The sequence below is a fragment of the Podarcis melisellensis genome, assembly GCF_964234715.1.
Source record: "Podarcis melisellensis genome assembly, chromosome: 6".
NCBI classification, from domain to species: domain Eukaryota; kingdom Metazoa; phylum Chordata; class Lepidosauria; order Squamata; family Lacertidae; genus Podarcis; species Podarcis melisellensis.
The window spans coordinates 4,445,859-4,469,509 of NC_138538.1; the positions used below are offsets into that span (position 1 = coordinate 4,445,859).

General features: G+C 48.0%; 1 protein-coding gene across 5 annotated transcripts; it reads left to right on the forward strand.

The window, feature by feature from the left end:
- Positions 1–246: 246 nt before the first annotated feature.
- Positions 247–15,109, forward strand: SLC52A3 (solute carrier family 52 member 3). 5 transcript variants are annotated; one of them, XM_081917054.1, is made up of 5 exons: positions 4,708–4,922; positions 6,409–6,540; positions 8,580–9,660; positions 11,896–12,019; positions 14,576–15,109. In XM_081917054.1, the coding sequence occupies exons 3-5, from the start codon at positions 8,600–8,602 to the stop codon at positions 14,786–14,788; spliced, it is 1,398 nt and encodes a 465-aa protein (XP_081773180.1). In that variant the 5' UTR covers positions 4,708–4,922; positions 6,409–6,540; positions 8,580–8,599; the 3' UTR covers positions 14,789–15,109. The 5 variants fall into 5 exon arrangements, with proteins under 5 accessions (XP_081773181.1, XP_081773182.1, XP_081773180.1 ...); XM_081917055.1 differs by lacking the exons at positions 4,708–4,922; positions 6,409–6,540 and adding an exon at positions 247–460 and having other exon boundaries at positions 8,577–9,660; XM_081917056.1 differs by lacking the exons at positions 4,708–4,922; positions 6,409–6,540 and adding an exon at positions 247–460.
- Positions 15,110–23,651: the final 8,542 nt, after the last annotated feature.

A 23,651-nucleotide genomic window follows, 5' to 3' on the forward strand; every position in this document is an offset into this window, starting at 1 on the left:
GTCAGCAGCATTGAAAAGATTGATTAGACACATGCTTGGCGACTCTCTTTTTGAATTAAATCCTACCATTGTTTCAAAGAGTTTGGGGAGGTTCTTTTAGCAGCTGCAGCAGCAGAAACACCAATCCTTTAAAGTAGGCCAGATGGAGAGATATTACGTGGATATTAAGTCTGCTCATCAGCCAGAGACTAAACAGAGATTGGAACCCAGCCCCTTTCTCCAGAACAACCCTTAAAATGTTACTTAACACATTAGTATGTTGTCCTTCCTACGAGGAATTCAGGGTAGCCATACAAGAAGCTCTCAAATTTTGTCCTCACGGCGACCCTGTGAGGTAGGTGAGGATGAGACACAATGACTGAGCTAAGACTGACATTGGAAGGATTGAAGATCAGCAGCACAACCCTATGTACACAAGCTGTGAAACAGTCCCGTTGACTTCAGTGCTTTTTAGTTCCAGGTAAGTGGGTGCAGGGGGACGCGGGTGGCGCTGTGGGTTAAACCACAGAGCCTAGGACTTGCCAATCAGAAGGTCGGCGGTTCAAATCCCCGTGACGGGGTGAGCTCCCATTGCTCAGTCCCTGCTCCTGCCAACCTAGCAGTTCGAAAGCACCTCAAAGTGCAAGTAGATAAATAGGTACCACTCCGGTGGGAAGGTAAACGGCATTTCCGTGCACTGCTCTGGTTCGCCAGAAGAGGCTTAGTCCTGCTGGCCACATGACCCGGAAGCTGTACGCCAGCTCCCTCGGCCAATAAAGCGAGATGAGCGCCACAACCCCAGAGTCGGTCACGACTGGACCTAATGGTCAGGGGTCCCCTTACCTTTACCTTTAACTTGTGTTAGCAAGTTCCTTTACTGAGCAAAGTTTACATTTCCCTTTTAAATGCCTAATGGTCAGGGGTCCCTTTAGCTTTAAGCGGGTGCAGGACTGAAGGCAAAGTTATCGAATTGAATTTCCTCCTTTAGTTTTCTCCTTTGCCTTTTTGGTGTGCAGCCTCCTCAGGGCAGAGACCTCCCTTGCGGTGTAACCCTAAACAAACTTGCTATTGTTTAGTCATTTAGCCGTGTCCGACTCTTTGTGACCCCCTGGACCAGAGCACGCCAGGCACTCCTGTCTTCCACTGCCTCCCGCAGTTTGGTCAAACTCATGCTGGTAGCTTCGAGAACACTATCCAATCATCTCGTCCTCTGTCGTCCCCTTCTCCTTGTGCCCTCCATCTTTCCCAACATCAGGGTCTTTTTCCAGGGAGTCTTCTCTTCTCATGAGGTGGCCAAAGTAAATAAGCTTACTCGGAAGGAATTCAACACAGAGCTCAGTGAGACTTGCTCCCATGTAGGTGGATATAGGATCTGAATTTTCTTCCTATATCCTAGAACACTTTTCAAAATAATTGTTAGGGCAGGATGCAGTCGTAATTTAAGGACTTTTAAAAAACAAGAACCACAGGTTTCATTGAGAAAGATTGGTTTGTGGTTAACTCCACTGAAACCTACAAAACTTCAAAACAGAGGTGTCTCACCTGTGGCCTTCCAGGTGTTGCTGGACTACACCTCCCATAATTCCTGGTCATCAGTCGCATTTGTTTGGGTTAGGAGTGTGCAGAATGGAAGAGAGAGGCAGCAGCTTCAGAAAAAAGATTGGGAAGGTGGAAAAGAGACTTAGGAGTTGCATTTGGGGGGGGGAATGGGAAGGTCTGATGGGGGGAGGCAGATGTTGACGAGTGGAACTAGCAAATGCAGAGCCTCTCCATGTACTATAATGTCTGTTTGCTTTTAATTTACACTTGCAGTCTTTAAAATGGTGTATTTTTTTAAAAAAGTTGAGACCTCTGTGGTGTAAGCAGGCAGGTAATAATGTTAATGCACCTGATCAGGATTTTTATTTATCAAAAATAATAAAATAAAATGTGCATGCTGCTTAATTGCAAATAAAACTTCGAAGCGGTTTGCAAAGGGTGACAGTCAACTAAGATTTATGTATTTCTTGTTGTTGTTTAGTTGTTTAGTTGTGTCCGATAGAACACTATCCAACATCAGGATCTTTTCCAGGGAGTCTTCTCTTCTCATGAGGTGGCCAAAGTCTTGGAGCCTCAGCTTCACGATCTGTCTTTCCAGTGAGCACTCAGGGCTAATTTCCTTCAGAATGGATACATTTGATCTTCTTGCAGTCCATGGGACTCTCAAGAGTCTCCTCCAGCACCATAATTCAAAAGCATCAATTCTTTGGCGATCAGCCTTCTTTATGGTCCAGCTCTCAGTTCCATGTATTTATTTTATTGCAATTCCATCCCGCCTTTTCTCTAAGGAGCTCAAGTTAATGTCTGCGGTTCTCGTAACCTCCTCATTTGACCCCCACAACAACCCTGTAAGGTAGTTTAGGCTTAAGAATCACTGACTGGTCCAAGATGACCCAGCGAGTTTCATGACTAAGGAAAGTGATTTGAACCCTGGTCTCTTCCAGGTCCTAGTCTGACACACTGCACCCTGCTGACTTACTCAGAGTAGACCCACTGAAATTACTGGGCCTAACTTAGTCATGTTCATTTGGCTGTGATTTCTGCGTTACTGGGGCAGGGTGGACTAGATGTCCTTTGGGATGTCCCTTCCAAGGGTGCTACAACCTACTTAATGCAATTAATTCCTTTGTGTCTACTGTGAGTAAAACACCCAAAGAACATAAAACTTGCATTGAAATGATCAAAGTTTAAAAAAATGGGGGGGGGGGTGTAAATTATAAGCTAAAATAACCGATTAAAATAGACTAAACTTGACTTGAAACATGAAATTTATTATGGTCAGAGACCAGCTTGAGAAACACAAATGGAACTACAATCGCAATAGCAAAACAAACATTTAAAGCAATATGCAACAATGGATTTTAATGGGTGGGTGGGTTTGCTTGAGCAGAAAGCTCTTTGGCAGGTGCCAAAGGAGGGATCATCATCATCATCATCATTTTTTATTTGTATGCCGCCTTTCCACAGTTAAAACAACAATGCTGAAGGCGGCTTACAGCATAACAAGATTTGCATAATTACAAAAGTCATAAACAATAAATAAACCACATCAAAAAAAAAAATACACAACCAAATGGGAAACAATTTCCACATAAATCAAAATCTAAAACTAAGAATACACCATTCATATCAGAGTTTAAAATGACATAGGTAAAAAAACAAAAACAAACAGAGCCCTCTCTGCCCAGAAGCAGCAGCAGCAGTCCTTTATGGAGCCCATCAGGCCCCGCCATGGGCCAGGTGGTGAGTGGCAGGACTGGGGCCCTCAGGCACTGAGCAGGGGAGTTCTCCTGGGTGGTAGCCGCAGCAGCAGTTCTTATAGGCCTGTCAGGCCCTGCCCTGGGCCAGTGACATCAACAATGCCCTGTTAAAAAGGGGAGCAGACAGCTGCAATTCTCTAACTCTCAATGAAGTTTTTCAGTGGTTTAGCAGAAACTGGCCAGTCAAACCCTCCACCTTCTCAGCATTTCAGATGTGCCCCCATCACATTCATGCCATGTCATCTGCAATCTCTCTCTCTCTCTCTCTCTCTCTCTCTCTCTCTCTCTCTCTCTCTCTCTCTCTCTCTCCACAGCACTCAGGGGGAACCACAGGTGGTAGATATACTTTCCCCTAAAAAACACCAAACCCTTTCATATTCCAGGCGTGTCAAGTGCTTGTTTCCCAGTTCTGGGAGGACTACCATGCCCTGCTTCTGCAGCGACGCCCTCTGCTTAGCATTGTTAACGGAAAAATCCGAGGGCTCCCTTGGACAAAAACAAAGACACCAACCAGGATAACTTGGAGCAAAACAGCAGCCTGTAGGTTTGGCCTTTGTTGAGCTGTTGCAACAGGGTGGTCCCCTAACTTGCAGGAGAGTGGAAGGACCCAGAAAAATGGTGTGCAAGACCTTATAAAGACTTTTGAAAAATTCCACCCTGTAGACCAAGACCACCCCCAGAAACATCATACAGTACTTACATCACAGAAGGGAGGCAGTGAGGGAGGAGATGTGGTGGTAACCTGAGTGTCCTGTCACCTGGCTGGTTCCCCCTTTCCCCCTCCCCATGAGTACTTTCCAGGTGACAAAGGGGAGTTGGCAGTTTCCTGCCCCCAGAGGGAAGAGCTGATTATTGTCCTTTGTTCCAGTCTGTGCTGGATCCACTCCCATATGCAAGTTCTTTGTGATCTTGATGGTCTTCTGTCCATCAGGGTTGGCATAGCAACTGGGCAGGGCTCTTGTGGATGTGCTGGTATGGTCAAGGGATTATGGCTGCCCTGTATCAAACCTTCCCCATTTTGTAGTCCTTCCTTCATGGAGTAAAACAAAAGTGGAACAGTGCAAATCTGATGTATGGTTGATTTTCTATGAATTTATAACAGAAGCATAGCGTATGTAGTGTGTGAGTGTGAGTGTGTGTGAAGTTTGTACAAACTGAATGATTGGGGGGGGGTTTCCTGCTACAGCATCAATGGGCAGGGAGTTCCAAAGGTCAGGATCTGCCACTCTGCACTCTGCGGATCAGCCTGGGCAGAATAGAGGGATTAATAGCTCCCGGCAGCCATAATATATCCAGCTGAGCTGGCTTAGCCACTTCATCAAATATCAAGAGTGCCTTTGGGCCGACGGAGGCCAATCTTGGTGCTTCCGAGGCTCCAGTTTCAAGGCGGAGCTTCTGGAAGACACCCAGGGATTTCTAAAGAACCTGCCTGAGCAGAAACCAGCTTCAGCATTTCCCAGTCCATGTCTTGAGCAGGCAAATGGTCTCGCACCTTTGCAGATTCTGCTGGGTTGGGATAAATGAGGAAAGGCACCGGATTCAGGATGCCCTGGGACCTTTTCCTGCTGTGAGGGCTAGAGCAGAAGGAGGTCACCCTTGTTCTCCTAGGAAAGTGAAGTTGGAGATCTGCTTCCATCACTGAAGGTAGGTGGACTCAAAGACATGGGCTTCTCCACCCAGCTGAGCCTCCTGTTCTCATTTTGTGCATAGGTAAAGGTGAAGGGACCCCTGACCATTAGATCCAGTCGTGGCCGACTCTGGGGTTGCGGCGCTCATCTCGCTTTATTGGCCGAGGGAGCCGGCGTACAGCTTCTTGGTCATGTGACCAGGAGGACTAAGCCGCTTCTGGCGAACCAGAGCGGCGCACGGAAACGCTGTTTACCTTCCTGCTGAAGTGGTACCTATTTATCTACTTGCATTTGGACGTGCTTTCGAACTGCTAGGTTGGTAGGAGCAGGGACTGAGCAACGGGAGCTCACCCCGTTGCAGGGATTCGAACCGCTGACCTTCTGATCGGCAAGTCCAAGGCTCTGTGGTTTAACCCACAGCGCCACCCGCGTTGTATTTTGTGCATAGCGCATGGTTAAAAGCAGTGACTTGCCTCCAACTAAGTCTGACTCAGAATAAACCCGGAGAAATTAATGGCACTAAGTAAGTGGTGTATGTTGGCATCTGTCTGTCTCGGAAGATGATGGAGGAATGCTCTGTTGTGGGTGATGTCAAACCGTCAGAGTTACAGCGCCTGCTGTGGCTGTAGAGACGGATAAGGTAGAGACATGTTTTGTTGCAGCTGGGGCAGATAGTTGTGTTGATGCAGATAGAATCTCAGAGCTGGAAGAGACCCCCCAAGGCTCATGTAGTCTGACCCCCCCCCCAGCAATGCAGGAACCGGATATGCAATGATGTTGAGGGAATGTTCTTTCACATGTGGTGGGCTAGTAAAAGGGTAAAAGCATATTGGGAAATAATCCATAATCAATTGAAAAAAGATGTTTAAAAGTACTTCCCCCCCCAAAAAAAACCAGAGTCCAGGTGGAAATTCCCAGGTGGCAAAAGGGTTATTTATGTATGCCACTACTGCGGCCCGTGTTTCGTTAGCCCCAAAATGGAAAACGAGTGAGGTCCCAACCAAAGAAGAATGGCAACTTAAATTGATGGAATATGCGCAGCTGGCAGAAATAACTTATAGAATAAGAGAACAAGGAGAACATACGTTTAGAGCAGATTAGAAAACGTTTATTGAATACATGGGGGGAAATTGTGTGCACTTGAAAACGGCAGCATTAAGATCGACAGTGCAAATACGTTTAATGGCTGTAATAATGGAATACTGTTTGGTAGAGGTTTTTGTAAAATATGCAGGGATTTATGATATGCAAAATGAACCATGGAAAGGAAAGAAGGAAAGTCATTGATATCTTAAGGATGTTTAAATGAGTATTTTAAATTTTAAAACAGAAAATTTAATTATATATATATATATAGCTAGCAATATATAGCTAGCAATGCAGGAACCGCAGCTGAAGAAAGCCCGACAGATGGTCATTTGTTACTCTCAATGGGTCTACTCTGATTCGGGCTAGCAATGGTACAGCCCTCTGGAAGATGCTGCTAATCTTGTTCCCTGCAGCTCCCCTTACAGTCTTTGGATGAATCACGCATCCTGCACTTTGAGCCCGTGTGGTTTTCTTGCGCAACGCTTCCAGGTTTCCAAGAGCTGAGAGTCAAAGTCTGAGGGTGGGAGGCCAAGAGGACATTTGAGGTATTTGAGCAGCCTACCCAGGCATTTGACTTGTATTGGAATGTGCTGTTTTATTTCGCAATGTACTGTATATGTTTAAAAAACTGCTGGTTTTATGATGAGGTTTATCTTAAGCAAACTTGTTTTCAACATCTCATTTTGCGGCAGCAGAATGAGCATTATGTGGTTCTTGAAAGGATAGAGGTGGCCCCAAGTCCTTAAGGTCTTTATCAACCCATTTTGTTTGATTGAGTTTATTTAAGGCATTTTTCCCCCACTGTACTACATAAGCATTAACATTTCTAAGCAGTTTTTAGCACTGCGATGTTTCTCAGACAAGGAGCCCACGAGGCGATTGGAGCGCTGCGTCTATCCTTCTCCATTTTTTCTTTCTTTTAAGAAATTAGCAATCCAACCCACCTCACAGCCTTGGGCAGCAAGGGCATGGAGACCCACGGGAGCAACAGGACATTGGGGCATTCCTCCGCTCTCTGCGGGGATTGTATGGGGGAAAGATGGGTACCCAAAGTGTAACGGCAGCCAGAATCCTGTTGGCCCAGAAGTGGAAGCAAGAGGAGATACTGGCGATAGAAGAATGGAGACTAAAACTGATAGACTATGCGGAATTGGACAAATTAACTGGAAAAATCAGATATACTAAAGACCAAAAGTTCATCGAGGACTGGGGGAAATTGGTGGATTATCTGAAAAACACATGTGGTATAAACACAATGTTAGTGGGATTTCAAGAGGCACTGTAAAAAATCAAATATGTATTGTTAATTAAAAATAATGGGATTAAGGAGAAATAATGGCAATATAAAAAAGGGAATGCGTACTAAAGATACAAAAATGGATGACTCTCAGAGACGCTGAAGGAAGTTCAAAACTGACACAATTTATTGTATTCGGGTTAAAATGTATAACTGGATGAAAATTAATAAAAATTATATATATATAAAAAAAGATGGGTACCCGAAGTGCTCACTTTAAACCGGGTCTGGACACAAGCAGGCAGCCGGTGTCACTGGCACACAACTGGTGCCCCGTGCTCTGAACGCCTGGCCCCTGCCAGGATTCCCGCTGCCATATTCAACCACATGAGAAGCAGGCGGCAGCGTGGTGCAGTGGTTAGAGTGTTGGGCTAAGACCTGGGAGACCAGGGTTCGAATCCCCACTCGCTCGCAAGCCTTGAGCCAGTCGCCGCATCTTAGCCTAATCTACCTCACAGGGTCGCTGTGAGGAGAAAATGAGGAGGAGAAATATGTATGCCACCTTGAGCTTCCTGGAGGAACGGTGGGGTGGGGTATAAATGTAAAAATAAACGAATGAGTAACATGAGATCAGGCAGTGGCCTATCTACTCATAGAGTCACAGAACTGGAGAGTTGGAAGGGATCCCAAGGAATAATAATAATAATAATAATAATAATAATAATAATAATATACTTCCCTAGACCCATGGGTCTCAGGGCAGTTCACAAGCCAAAACCCACAATATGAAAACAAAAATACATAATCAAAATATAAACAGAACCAGCTGAATAACGCCCCCCAAAAAAAACACACATAAAAACAGTTAAAAACTATTTTTTAAAAGACAACAACACACAGTTAAAAAGCACTTTAAAAGAATGTGAACAGTACTCTCTGCTGGGCAGCAGCAGCCCTTTTGTAGTCGAGACCATCTATGTATTTCAACATGGAAACCAGAGACGGAGGTTATGTGCTTCTTATTACAGGGGAGAGACCAGGAGCTCACCAAGACAGTAGCTAAGCTCCTCTATTTGATTTTTTTTGTTGCCGAAGTATGCTACAGGATCCTGCCCTTGCTGGAAACCCACAGAGATGAGGCAGATCGCTCGCCACATCTGCCCTTTGGCGGGTGACTGTGCTGTTGGTGTCTCACTGGCCTGTCTATTCTGAATGTATTCTGAATGTTCTTATGTGATGCCAATAAAGGTTACTTGGCTTGACTTTGGCTGGACTTAACCGTCTTCCCAGATGGTTGCCTGGGAGGAACTGCAACCCCTCCTCTGATCCGTCTCTCTTCTCCAGCAGGTGCACCACCGAGGAGCGAGATGGCTCTGCTCACCCACATGCTGGCTTGCATCTTTGGGATCGGCTCCTGGATGTCCATCAACGGCGTGTGGGTCGAGCTCCCAGTGCTGGTGAACGTTCTGCCCGAGGGCTGGTACCTACCTTCCTATCTCATCATCATCATCCAGCTGGCCAACGTGGGCCCTCTCTTCATCACCCTCATGCACAAGTGGAAGCCGGGCTTGCTGAGCGAGGTCTTCGTCATCTGCGTCGTGGTCTCCACCGGAGTCGTGGCCTGCTTCCTCCTGGCCTTCCTGTGGCACTACACCATGGATTTCGGCGGGGCTCGCCACAGCGTGGCCTTCTTCATCTTGACCTTCTGCCTCTCGCTGGTGGACTGCACCTCCTCCGTCACCTTCCTGCCGTTCATGGCTCGCTTCCACCCTCGATACATCACCTCCTACTTCATCGGGGAAGGTCTCAGCGGGCTGGTCCCTGCTCTCTTTGCTCTGGCGCAGGGAGCAGGGATCTCCAGCTGCGTTGAGGTTGCCATCCCAAGCAACCACACTCACAGAAGCAACGGCACCTTGGGCAACGTGAGCGTGGGCGACCCCGTCCCTTTCCGCCTAGAGACCCGCTACTCCCCCGCCAATTTCTCCAGCCTGGTCTTCTTCCTCATCCTGTCCGGCCTGATGTTCTCCTGCCTCGTGGCTTTCTTCTTCCTCAATCGCCTGCCCAGGGTGTGGGATCTTTCAGAGCAAAAACTCTGCGCCAGCGAGATCACCCTCCACTCCATCAGGAAGGTCCCTGCGGATGGAGGGCTGAAGGAAGGGTTCACTAACTTCCCTGTGGAGGGAAAGGCAGAAAGTTGCTCCAAAGAAGACGAGGAAGGAGCTCCAGAGAAGGTGGTCTACTCCTGGACCACCTTGGCCTTCATGTATGTCCTCATCACGTGGTGCAGCTCCTTGATGTATGGAGTCCTGCCCTCAGTGCAGAGCTACTCCTGCTTGCCCTACAGCAACTTAGCCTACCACCTCTCCACCACCCTGGGTGCCATGGCTGTCCCTCTTGCCTGCAGCATCTCTACGTTCCTGCCCAGCAGGTAGGTACCCACCCGTCTTCGCAAGAATTCTTGAGTTCCCCGAGCTCTGGGGTTTATTCTGCTTCACAAGTATGTTTTGCTTTTGCCACCGCTGCCTTAAAGAAGGCTTGAGATGCAACTTGCAATGAGGAAAGGTTGCATTGGGTGGCAGAGTTGGAAGGGACCCCCCCAGTCATCTAGTCCAGCCCTTGCAATGCAGGAATCCCAACCAAAGCATACCTGAAGGAGCGTCTCCACCCCCATCGTCCAGCCCAGACACTGAGGTCCAGCGCCGAGGGGCTTCTGGCGGTTCCCTCACTGCGAGAAGCCAAGTTACAGGGAACCAGGCAGAGGGCCTTCTCGGTGGTGGCACCCTCCCTGTGGAACGCCCTCCCACCAAATGTCAAAGAGAACAATAACTACCAGACTTTTAGAAGACATCTGAAGGCAGCCCTGTTTAGGGAAGCTTTTAATGTTTAATAGACTATTGTATTTTAATACTTTGTTGGAAGCTGCCCAGAGTGGCTGGGGAAACCCAGCCAGATGAGCGGGGAATAAATTATTATTATAATATTATTATTACCTATGACAGGTGGCCATACAACCTCTGCTTAAAAACCTCCAAGGGAGGAGAGTCCACCATCTCCCATGGGAGACTGTTCCACTGTCGAACAGCTCTAACTACCAGAAAGTTCTTTGTAATGTTTAGTTGGAATCTCCTTCCTTAGAATTTTAATCCGCTGGTTCAGGGCCTACTCCCCCAGAGCAGCAGAAAACAAGCTTGTTCCATCTTCCATGTGACAGCCCTTGAGATATTTGAAGATGGCTCTCATATCTCCTCTCAGTCTCCTTTTTTCCAGGCTCCTTCAACTGTTCCTCATAAGGCTTGGTTTCCAGACCCTTGACCATTTCAGTCGCCCTCCTCTGCCCACCTTCCAGCTTGTCAACATCCTTCTGAAACTGCGGTGCCCAGAACTGGACACAGTATTCCAAGAGTAGTCTGACTAAGGCAGAATAGAGTGGTTTATTTATTTAAATATCGCAACAAAAACTCGGAGGATTTGCGTAACCAGATAACCAATCAGCCAGATCCAATTAGTCAAGCAGCAACATTTTCTGCAGAGTAAAGGAGTGTCTCCCTTCCTGTTCCTGGGCATAACATCAGGCGCCACCTCTCATCCTGCAACAAGGCAGGTTTACGGAAGTGCAGCCAGTTTGCCCACATTAGCGCCAAGCAGAGGTGGTGCTGAAACACTAATGAACGAAAGAAGGTGAGAGGCGGGGGGTGGCACCAATTTTTAAAGCCCAAAGTCCACCACTCCTTAGAGTTGCCATATTTTTTCATGCCATAAGACGCACCTGACCATAAGACGCACCTAGTTTTTAGAGGAGGAAAACAAGAAAAAAAATATTCTGAACGAAACAGTGGTTGTATGATTTTTGTGGTTCATGCTGTGGCCACAGACATGTGATTTGACAGTGAATTTGGGGTGACCCAATGCAAAAATCCTGAGCATCCATGTGGATCTGTGCTTTGTAACCACATTTTTGCGCCATTGCGGCCCCACGCAACAGTGGGTGCGTGATTTTTTTTTTGTGCAGGCAGTAGCCATGGACATGCTATGTGATCTGGTGGTAAATTTGGGGTGACCCAATGTAAAAATCCTGAGGATCCATGGGCTTTTACCTTCCCCCTCCCAGGCAGCCTCCTTTATTGCTAGCGTCCCTTATCTCGCTCCCGATCGCTTGCCAATCAGCGGCTTTGTTTCAACACCCACTTCCTTCTTTTAAAAAAAACATGATCTGCTTTTTGTCCCTGGGCAATTCAGCTCCAGGGACCACGCATTCACTCCATGAGATGCACAGACATTTCCCCTTCCTTTTTAGGAGGAAAAAAGTGCTTCTTATGGAGCAAAAAACACGGTAGCTTATTTTTTACAGTCCAACAGCATATAAATGTTGTTAAAGAAATAAACACCCTGTAAGGAAATGTAGGACAAAAAGAATCGCTGTTGTGTAACCTCACTGCAAGGAAATCAGTGCCGGATAGAATCTAACCTCTGCTTTGAGATTGGTGCAATCAAATCAGGATGAATGCAAATCAACGATGCTCAATAAACAGGTCATCTGAAGGAGCTCTGAATCTCTCCCGCTCTCTGTTTGAGGCTTCATCCCATGTGAAATCCTGACCCCAATTTGGCTTGAAATTCACTGCCTATTTACCTTGATGCTTTCCTTTGCTCTCTCCTACCCCAGGTCCCTCGCCTTCTTGAGTGTCTTGGCATTCACCGGGACGGCCTTTGGCGCCTACAACATGGGAATGGCTGCAATGAGCCCCTGCCCACCCCTAAACCGCACAGAGTGGGGAGACGCACTCATCGTAAGTAGCTTACACCGAAGGCTCTGGCATTCTCTGTTTTGCAAGAGGGATGTTGCTCAGAGACGTGATGGGGTATTCTGCAGCTTTGCAAATGGGTCCCGGAAACTTCCTAACCCAGAATGGGTCTTGACAAGGACCCAAAGGCTGCAACGGTTGCTCACTAGCTGCGAGGGCCACATTCTGCCCCAGCCAGCCTTCCAGGGGCCGCTAGCCGGTGGTGGGTGTGGCCCGAGGTCAACAGGGGGCAGGGCCTTGGGTGCGGATTTTGCAATTGTTCAGCAGGAATATGAAAATTCAATTTTCTCCAGCCTCTGTTCAGGCAAGAGGTAGGCGTTCGGCCAGTTCAAGGACAAATTCCAGCCAAGCAAAAGTGTGGACACAGGGGGGTACAGGGTGAGGCCAAAGGGGGGGTGGGCCCTACATGGAGGGGTGGGGCCTTGGGAGAGTCCCAAAGGCCAGGTAGAACGCCCTACAGCTTCTCCCCTCCTGCCCTAAAAGAAGATGAGGCCAGTTCCTGGAGGAGAATAGGTCTACTTGGCTACTAACCAAGACAAGTGGGACCTGAGACTGTTGTAAACAAAAATCTGCCCTTCTTTCCCTTATGGGGTATCCAAGAGCCCATATAGAGTCCTTACGTAGGTTCCCTATTGGTAGGAGAAAATAACAGAGGCCAACCAGAGAATATTGAGAAGCAAAGCAGCTAGTAAGCCTGATCTTTATTGATCTGTTGCAACAGGGTCCTCACTCACCACACGCAGGAAAGGAGGAGGAACCCAGAACAATGGCGTGCAAGCCCTTATATAGACTTTTGAATTTGCCACCCTGTAGATCAAGACCACCCCGAGAAACATCATACATACATCACAGAAGGGGTGTAACCTAAGACCACCCCTCAGATACATCACACCTACATCACAAAAAAGGCAGTCTAAAACAGAAATTTGAATGTTGTTTTTCTCCTGTCCTTGTTTATCTCCTGTCTGGCAGCTTACTTGATTGGATTTCCTGGGGAGCCTGGCCATTCTTTTGTAGTGATAAATATTTAGTTCCTGGGCCAGGTCACAGGCTCACACCCTATTCAAACACAGACATACCCTTAAGACAAGATTTGTGAAGGAAAAGGCAATGGGGAGTCTCTTCCATTTTCCTTTGACCTTGCAGAGAAAACATTTGGTCAGTCTGGGGCAGTTTGGGAATCAAAAATGGTTCTAGGTTGGTCCCCCTGCGCTGATCTATGTACGTGCTTGGTTGGTACACTTATGAACATTGAACATATAACAAAGACCTCAAAATTCCTATCACAAGACAAAGGGGAGTGATGCTCTTCAGGATTTTACCCACTCCAGTTCATCCTTCTTGCCATGTTTCCCATTCCCAATGCCCCTTCCACACTCCATCAGTTGCCCAGTATGTTGTGCAGAAAGCATGACCAGTCCTTATTGAGCCTTTGGGGTTTGTTTGTTTTTTCCCCCCAAACATGTTTTGTACTTCTGCAAACCTTGTGGGTTCCATGGGGCCTGCGCATGCCTCCCTCTCATGTGTGGGTGGCACTGTTTCGGCTACATAACACTCGCTCACAGACCATTGGGAAGTGAAGCCTGCAACAAAATGTTGCAGTGTGGAATGCTTCTACTCAGCCAGCCAGGCCCTTTTTCGGCACATCTCATCCTGTTCCTACCCCAAGCCCGGCCACTCCATCATCAGCATTCTGTGCCCACTGAGCATGCTCAATCGTCATTTGGGTGCTTATTGGAAGGGTGCAGGTTCGTCCAAACCTCACTGGGGTTTGAAAAAAATTCCTCTTTTTGCCATTCCCCCAAACCTGCTGATACTGCCTCTTGAACTGAGATTCCTGTGAGCATGTAGGGTGATGGCAAGATGGAGCCTCCAGGTTTAAAAGCACTCTACCACCATTTGCTGATCGGTGGGGAACAGGAAAACTAATGTTTTCATTAAAGGTGTTGACCTTCAAAGCCCTAAACGGCCTCGGCCCAGTATACCTGAAGGAGCATCTCCACCCCCATCATTCTGCCCGGACACTGAGGTCCAGTGCCGAGGGCCTTCTGGCGGTTCCCTCGCTGCGAGAAGTGAGGTTACAGGGAACCAGGCAGAGGGCCTTCTCGGTAGTGGCACCCTCCCTGTGGAACACCCTCCCATCAAATGTCAAAGAGATAAACAACTACCTGACATTCAGACGACATCTGAAGGCAGCCCTGTTCAGGGAAGTTTTAAATGCGTGGCATTTTAGTGTATTTTTGGTCTTTGTTGGAAGCCGCCCAGAGTGGCTGGGGGAACCCAGCCAGATGGGCGGGGTACAAATAATATATTATTATTATTATTATTATTATTATTATTATTATTATTACCCTTATCTCAAGTATCTGGCTAGCCAAGTGGGAAGCAAATTGCTGAACTAGGTTAATGTTTAGCTTGTTCCAATGCTACTTCTGTGTGCTTAATGGAATAATGAAAGGGGAACGTGATAATTTGTTGGCTTTGGGCCAAGAAAGGAATGCAATAGTAGAGATTCAAACACAGCTGTTTCTGTGCCGACAGGTGATCTCCTGGGTGCTCTTCAACGGGACCCTTGCATACGTCAAAGTGATGCTGGGAGTGATCCTTCGCGGCCACAGCCAGAGCGCCCTCGTGTGGTACGGAGCGATGGAGCAGCTCGGGGGTCTACTTGGAGCTGTCATCATGTTCCCCTTGGTGAATGTCTACAGCGTCTTCAAATCGGCCGACTACTGCAGCTTCCGGTGCCCGGCGTGACCTCAAGAGGAGGAAAGGGCTCGTCTCGGATCAATGCAGCAGTCAGGACGCTTGTTCTGTTTCCAAATTGAAGAAAGGAACCGTGCGAATAAGTTCCCCTTAAGATCAAGGCGAAGGGACGCAAGGGATCGTCGGCCAACGTCACCCTTGACTTTGTGTAACGGTGACAGACGATGAATTAACTTTAGACATGGCTCCACGCTCCTCCTCCTCCTGCCATTTCTTAACCTTGGATGGACAAGAACCCTGCTGCAGGCCAGTGTTCAGAACCTGGCCAAGGAGTTGTATAATGCCTTGTAAATAAATCAGTCGAATTACCAACTTCTGTGTCGAACCTGGATTCAGCACAGACGTTGCCACCAGTTGCTTAAGGTCCCCTTGGGCAGCCGTAAGCCACAGCCCACACCAGTGAGCTTCCCATTTAGTTTTTCAAACCATTTTTTGTAAATTCAGTATTAGGACCTTTGAGTCCTTAATCCTTTATTACTGCGCTTTGCTTCACCTAGGTCAAACTAGGATTATAATACTTCAGAATTTTTGGGAGTTGTACCCCCTTTTTTTGAATTTTGGTCATTTAAGGTTTATGATTTTTCTATTTCCTTCTGAGGAAACCGAATAGTTCAGGGAAATGAGGTTTGTAGCCAGCATCCCATCAAGGCTTTGTTCTGTTTTAGGTTTTTCTGATTTTCCCCCTTAAACTTTTTGATTCTTATTATTTAGTTTATTTCCATAAGATAATATTTCTAATCGATTACTTCTTGTTTCAGGGATTTTCACGGTATTTCCTTTGTGTTGTGCAATTTCTCGGTTCTGCGACTGTCTTTTTTTCTACTGGCAACACCAGTGAGCTTGGCAAGACTGGGGAGATACCAGAGGAATCGTCGCATGTGCCAGCGTGGATGGTGCTACAATCCACAGGGTGATCCTTAATCCACATGGAAGAGGATTTCTATGTCACGTGCAAAGGGGGAAAGATGCAGACTCCATAACCAGGATGGAGCCCAGGGAGGGGTGGGCAAACTGGTCAATTTCAGTTCTCATTTTTTCAACCAGAAGTTCATTTCTGCACTTTTCCACATCAGTTTGCAAAACCGAAATTCACATAAGAACAAAAAAAATTCCTTCCAGTAGCACCTTAAAGACCAACTAAGTTAGTTCTTGGTATGAGCTTTCGTGTGCATGCACACTTCTTCAGATACTTCAGAAGTGTGCATGCACACGAAAGCTCATACCAAGAACTAACTTAGTTGGTCTTTAAGGTGCTACTGGAAGGAATTTTTTTTGTTTTGAGTATGGCAGACCAACACGGCTACCTATCTGTAACTCACATAAGAACGTGAGCCTTCTGGATCAGGCCCATGACCCATCTAGTCCAGCATCCTGTTCTCAAAGTGGTCCAACAGATACCTGTGAGAAACCCACAAGCAAGATCTGGTCACAAGAGGACTCCCCCCCCCCCCCGTGGTTTCCAGCCAAGCCATAACAGCTGCACTTTTTTGTTTGCAATTTTGCTTTATTTCTGCAGAGCAGTTTCTCCTAATATAATGCGCTTCTATGTGCGATTTACCCCAGTATTTGCATATTGGTAAGCGTTATGTGGCTAGAGAACTGAATTGCTGTATTCAGAGAAGCGCAAACTCCAAAGGATGGCACATGGGAGCAGTGGCGTAGCGTGGGTTGTCAGCACCCGGGGCAAGGCAAGTAATTTGTGCCCCCTAACCCGTGGATTTGCGCCCCCTAACCCTAACCCCCAGATGTTGCGCCCGGTGCGGCCGGCCCCCCCTGCACCCCCCACCCTATGCCACTGCATGGGAGTTGTACTCCGAAACATTCAGAGGGCACCAGGTTGGGAAAAGCTGGTCTCTGGGCCAGCCCAAGACCTTTTGGTGCCTGAGGTAAAGGACAGGCTGATGCCGCCTTCCACTTTGTGGACAGGTGCAAACCGAACAAGTGCTTCCCTTCACCTCAAGACAGCAGGCACACACACATCACTCTGCCCTCCATCCTCCTGCAGCTGTTTCCCACCCACATCCCTCCCCAGTATCTCCCGCTTGAGGAAGCTACCTTGAACCACATCACTGTGGCCGGCACTGGATGATCTATAGCAGCACAGAAGGTGCTTTTCCTGATTTGCAAATATCTGAGAATACCGTATTTTTCGCTCTATAAGACGCACCAGACCACAAGACGCACCTAGTTTTTGGAGGAGGAAAACAAGAAAAAAAATATTCTGAATCTCAGAAGCCAGAACAGCAAGAGGGATTTCTGCACAGTGAAAGCAGCAATCCCTCTTGCTGTTCTGGCTTCTGGGATAGCTGCGCAGCCTGCATTCGCTCCATAAGACGCACACACATTTCCCCTTACTTTTTAAGAGGGAAAAAGTGAGTCTTATAGAGCAAAAAATACGGTAATCCAAGAATCCCTTAGGGACGCGGGTGGCGCTGTAGTCTAAACCACAGAGCCTCTTGGGCTTGCTGATCAGAAGGTCGGAGGTTCGAATCCCCACGACGGAGCGCCCGTGGCTGTGTCCCTGCTCCTGCCAACCTAGCAGTTTGAAAGCATGCCAGTAAAGGTAAAGGTACCCCTGACTGTTAGGTCCAGTTGTGGACGACTCTGGGGTTGCGGTGCTCAGCTCACTCTATAGGCCGAGGGAGCCAGCGTTTATATGCAGACAGCTTCCGGGTCATGTGGCCAGCATGACTAAGCCGCTTCTGGCGAACCAGAGCAGCGCATGAAAACGCCGTTTACCTTCCCGCCAGAGTGGTACCTATTTATCTATTGCACTTTGGCGTGCTTTCAAACTGCTAGGTTGGCAGGAGGAGGGACTGAGCAATGGGAGCTCACCCCGTCGTGGGGATTCGAACTGCCGACCTTCTGATTGGCAAGTCCTAGGCTCTGTGGTTTAGACCACAGCGCCACCCGTGTCCCTAAGCATGCCAGTACAAGTAGATAAATAGGTACTGCTGTGGCAGGAAGGTAAATGGCGTGGTAGACAAACTAAGGCCCCGGAGCCGGAGCCAGCCCAATTGCCTTCTGGATCTGGCGTGCAGACGGTTTGGGAATCGCTGCATAGATCGGTGTAGAGATTCTGATCGTTCGGGCTGCACCATTTCCCCCTCCCCTCCCTCACACACACCATGGTGGAACCTCCTCCCTCCCTCCTCCTGGCTTCTCCCCGCCCTGCCTAAAGGAGGAAGGGGGCTAGGCTTTGTTGAGCCGCACTTGGCTGAGCGCCATTTTAAACAGCCACTCTCTGGAGCCAGCCCTTTCGGCCGTTCATCATCCCTCCACCGCCAGCCCCTGCTGCTTGCAAGGCACAAGTAAGCCACCACCGGGGCTCGTCCGGTGCTGTGAAGAAGGGAGGGAAGAGTCGTGGGGGATTCCCCCCCATATAGTCTGGCCCCCCACAAGGTCTGAGGGACAGTGGACTGGCCCCCTGCAGAAAACGTTTGCTAACCCATGGTAAACGGTGTTTCCGTGTTCTCCGGTATCTTGCACCAGAAGTGGTTTAGTCATGCTGACCACATGACCCGGAAAGCTGTCTGTGGACAAGCCCTGGCTCCCTGGGCCTAAAAGCAAGATGAGCACCTCAACCCCATTCAGTGGTACCTGGGGTTAAGAATTTAATTCGTTCTGGAGGTCCGTTCTTAACTTGAAACTGTTCTTAACCTGAGGTACCACTTTAGCTAATGGAGCCTCCCGCTGCTGCAGCCGCACAATTTCTGTTCTCATCCTGAAGCAAAGTTCTTAACCTGAGGTACTATTTCTGGGTTAGCGGAGACTGTAACCTGAAGCGTCTGTAACCCAAGGTACCACTGTAGTCGCCTTTGACTGGACTTACCTTGAGATCCACCAGATGGCGGCATAGGTTCAAGGAACCAGGTCCCGATGCTGGTTCAGCAGTTTTGCTTTTCCGCCTTTGTGGTTTTCTGCGTAGCCTTGCATGTCACGGAACTGGTGCTGCACAATCGGCAGCAACAGGAAGGCAAGACAAGCCGCGTGATTCTTTTGGGGCTGCTCAGCCACCATTGCTGATTCTTGCACTTGAAGCACATCCTCCAAAAGCCCAGGAGGTTTCTGAGCAACTCGGGGATGCCCCAGAAGTGGAATGAAAGCCACTGCTCTGCTTCCCATGGGCTTCTTCATTTTTCTCAGGTGCAGGGAACTCTTTTCCATCTGGGGGCCACATTCTCTTCCCAGCAGCCTCCCAGGGGCCACATGCTGGGGGTGGGTGGGGCCATGGGCAAAAGTGGGTGGAGCAATGAATGCAAGTTTTACTGTTGTGGTTTCTAAGCACACAGCATTCTCTATCCTGCACCCAGGGAAAAGAGGCACATTACCAGAGTTCATAGACAAACCTAGACAGCATCTTAGAAAGCAGATACATCACCTTGCCAACAAAGGTCCATATAGTTAAAGCTATGGTTTCCCCAGTAGTGATGTATGGAAGTGAGAGGTGGACCATCAAGAAGGCTGATCACCGAAGAATTGATGCTTTTGAATTCTGGTGCTGGAGGAGACTCTTGAGAGTCCCATGGACTGCAAGAAGATCAAACCTATCCATTCTGAAGGAAATCAGCCCTGAGTGCTCACTGGAAGGACAGATCCTGAAGCTGAGGCTCCAATACTTTGGCCACCTCGTGAGAAGAGAAGACTCCCTGGAAAAGACCCTGATGTTGGGAAAGATGGAGGGCACAAGGAGAAGGGGACGACAGAGGACGAGATGGTGGGACTGTGTTCTCGAAGCTACCAGCATGAGTTTGACCAAACTGCGGGAGGCAGTGGAAGACAGGAGTGCCTGGCGTGCTCTGGTCCATGGGGTCACAAAGAGGCGGACACGACTAAATGACTAAACAACAACAACCAGAGTTCAAGAACGCATTCCCATCAGGTGAACACACTTGAGGAGGCTGTGATGTAGAGAGAGGGAGAGGCATGGTGTGCAAAGGGGGGACTGGGGAGGGCAGCAGGGTGGGAAGAATCATGGGGGCCAGATGGAGATGTGTGGAGGGCCACATACTCCCTCCCCTGTTTAATATGCTGATAACACAGATTTTGCCAGCTGATTCATATAATTTTATAATTAATCTAAAGGTCAGAGAAAATCTGGAGAGGATCAGACATTTGCTTGCAAATCTTAGGTCAACCATGCATGTAATATTCTCTTCTGCAAACTGCATAAGATCATATAAAGTGGTGAGCGGAGCATGGAATGACAAATATAATTTCGGTACCGTGTTATGCTTAATGCAAATTGGCTCAAAAGGGCAACGTAAGTCACTAGATTTCGCTACCTCTGTCTCTGGAAGTCATGGGACATTTTCGCTCCTTACAATACGCTTTCAGTAAATGACCGAAATCTCATCCAGCATTTAAAATGCCAAAACCAAGGCATTTAGGCATTCTCAGAGAGCATTGTCACTTCTGGTGTTAAGGGGTAAATGATGATAGACATATGCAAAAACTGCTGCCTCTTGGGTTCTTCCAGGTGCCCAGATCTTCACTTGTGAAATGGCTGTAATCCCTTAACAGCTGCAACACACAGTTCTGGCAAGGATGGAAGAGCAGCTGATGACTGGATCCAGCTCCCCACAGTTCTACAGTTCTGTAGATATGATATATGGGGCATCCAGCCTCAGTCCTCCATCTGGAACTTCTGTGGGCATTTCAAGGACTTGGAGGCCCTCTCATTAAGTATGATTTTGCATTTCCCACTGCTACAATTCATATACAAAACCCTTCCGCTTCTCCCCTTGCAGGAATAACTTTCATGGATGGGGCGTCACAGTCTACAGGAAGTTTGTAGTATCACCTGTGAGGCAGTTTGCAGTGGCAGCTGGGAAGGTCTCCAATAAGTATAAGGTAAAGGTAAAGGGACCCCGATCATTAGGTCCAGTCGTGACCGACTCCGGGAGTTGCGGCGTTCATCTCGCTTTATTGGCCGAGGGAGCCGGCGTACAGCTTCCGGGTCATGTGGCCAGCAGGCCTAAGCCGCTTCTGGCGAACCAGAGCAGCACACGGAAACGCCATTTACCTTCCCACCAGAGTGGTACCTATTTATCTATTTGCACTTTGATGTGATTTCGAACTGCTAGGTTGGCAGGAGCAGGGACTGAGCAATGGGAGCTCACCCCGTCGCGGGGATTCGAACCGCCGACCTTCTGATCAGGAAGTCCTAGGCTCTGTGGTTTAACGCACAGTGCCACCCGCGTCCCTCCAATAGGTATACAGGCACATTTTAACAGGCAATTTACTTTTTTTGGTAAATTTGCGAATGAATGAATGAATGAATGAATGAATGCTGCTGCTGCTGCTACCACTACAAATAGCAATACTTTTGTGGGTTTGGGGTGAGGTCAATCTAGTTGATGCCCTGAGTCCCTCCCAATTCTTGGGGTCCTGTACCCAGCGAGGGTGAGAATCTAACAGGGGAATCTATTGCTGAACTAGTCCAGGTTTTTTTATTATTAATATTATTTGGTAAGGCAATAATTTTAAAGTAAAGGTAAAGGTAAAGGTACCCCTGCCCGTACGGGCCAGTCTTGACAGACTCTGGGGTTGTGCGCCCATCTCACTTAAGAGGCCAGGGGCCAGCGCTGTCCGGAGACACTTCCGGGTCACGTGGCCAGCGTGACATCGCTGCTCTGGTGAGCCAGAGCCGCACACGGAAACGCCGTTTACCTTCCCGCTGGTAAGCGGTCCCTATTTATCTACTTGCACCCGGAGGTGCTTTCGAACTGCTAGGTTGGCAGGCGCTGGGACCGAGCAGCAGGAGCGCACCCCGCCGCAGGGATTCGAACCACCGACCTTTCGATCGGCAAGTCCTAGGCGCTGAGGCTTTAACCCACAGCGCCACCTGCAATAATTTTAGCAGTCCACAAATATCCTCATCAGCATCCTAAAAGGATGAGCTATGTTTTGAGAGCTGCAGCTAACTGATGGCAAACGGATGGGCCTTCCGCCCCCCCCCCCAACTCACTTAGCGTCTCCACCCCCATCATTCTGTCCGGACACTGAGGTCCAGCACCGAGGGCCTTTTGGCAGTTCCCTCATTGCGAGAAGCCAAGTTACAGGGAACCAGGCAGAGGGTCTTCTCGGTGGTGGCGCCTGCCCTGCGGAATGCCCTCCCACCAGATATCAAAGAGAAAAACAACTACCAGACTTTTAGAAGACATCTGAAGGCAGCCCTGTTTAGGGAAGCTTTTATTGTTTAAAAGACTACTGTATTTTAATATTCTGTTGGAAGCTGCCCAGAGTGGCTGGGGAAACCCAGCCAGATGGGCGGGGTATAAATAAATTATTATTATTATTATTATTATTATTATTATTATTATTATTATTATGGCATGTAAGCATCTTCCCTCCCTCCTTGAATTGCCACCATGATTTCTGCATCCCGACAGAGTATATTCCTGTTATCCCTCCCTTTTTCTTTTTCTTTTCAAATAAATTTATTTATTTGGTTTTTCAAATTAAAATTCTACAGATATATATCAAACATAAATCATAAAAACAAGATCCCAAGAAATCTCCTGGACTTCTCTCCTCCCCTTTGTGGGTTTTAATTTAATCATTTCCTCTCGCATCTTTTTCAATGATCCAAATCTTTTACTTTCCCATTGTGTTCAGAATTCACCCTTAAACTACAAGTAGAATATTCCAATTCTACTAACTGTTTACAATGGTCTTTAAGTTACAAATTTCCCCCATTCCTTATTAAAACTTTGGTCTTTCTGATTACTTATTCTTCTGGTCATTTGAGCCATTTCGGCATAGTCCACCAACTACCCTTCCTCTCTGGTTGGGACTTCGTCTTTTTTCCATCTCTGGGCCAATAACATCCGTGCATCTGTGGTCGCATACATAGTCTTTTCAGCTCCCTTGGGATTTTGGCACCTAAAATCCCTAAAAGGAAGGCTTCAGGGTTTTGTTGTTGTTGTTGTTGTTGTTTACTCATTTAGTTGTGTCTGCCTCTTCGTGACCCCCTGGACCAGAGCACGCCAGGCACTCCTGTCCATGGGACTCTCAAGAGTCTCCTCCAGCACCAGAATTCAGAAGCATCCATTCTTCTGCGCTCAGCCTTCTTTATGGTCCAGCTCTCACTTCCAAACATCACTATTGGGAAAACCATAGCTTTAACTATATGGACCTTTGTCGGCAAGGTGATGTCTCTGCTTTTCAAGATGCTGTCTAGGTTTGTCATTGCTTTTCTCCCAAGAAGCAGGCATCTTTTAATTTCATGACTGCTGTCACCATCTGCAGTGATCATGCAGCCCAAGAAAGTAAAATCTCTCACTGCCTCCATTTCTTCCCCTTCTATTTGCCAGGAGGTGATGAGACCAGTGGCCATGATCTTCGTTTGGTTTTTAGCAAAGGTTAAAGATTTTAGCATCTTGACAGAGTACATTCCTGTTATCCTTCCCTTTTCCTGTCCACCAACAGCATCTTCCTCCCCACCCCCTTTGACAATCGGCCAGAGGGGGGTTCCCTCTGTCTGTGTCCGTTGCCCAGCTGCTTGCAATTTTCTCCTCCGCAAAAGCTGTTCTTTAAGGAGGCTCGCGACTCACAGGAGACACGCACATATGTGTATACACACACTCTCTCTCACACACTGCAATGCCTCACCCCTCCCACCTTCCCACCCCACATTTGCCTGCCCTGCACTTAATCACAATTAGGCAGAGGGTGTCAGCCCCATTGTCCTGATCATCAATCAGCGCAGGCACAGCCGGCAGAGGCGGCCAGAGGAGAGACTGGGTGACCCACTTGCCATCCGGCCAGCTTGTCAGGCCAGTGAGTGGATGGCATGCTTGATGCCCCAGGAAGGCCAAGGCAGCTCCTTCGCCTGTCAAAGGGGGGGGGG

Coding starts and splice junctions, on each gene's coding strand:
- SLC52A3 (XM_081917055.1), top strand. CDS start 8,600: ATGGCTCTGCTCACCCACATGCTGGCTTGCATCTTTGGGATCGGCTCC. Junction 9,661..11,895: donor TCTACGTTCCTGCCCAGCAG/GTAGGTACCCAC, acceptor CTCCTACCCCAG/GTCCCTCGCCTTCTTGAGTG. Junction 12,020..14,575: donor AGTGGGGAGACGCACTCATC/GTAAGTAGCTTA, acceptor CTGTGCCGACAG/GTGATCTCCTGGGTGCTCTT.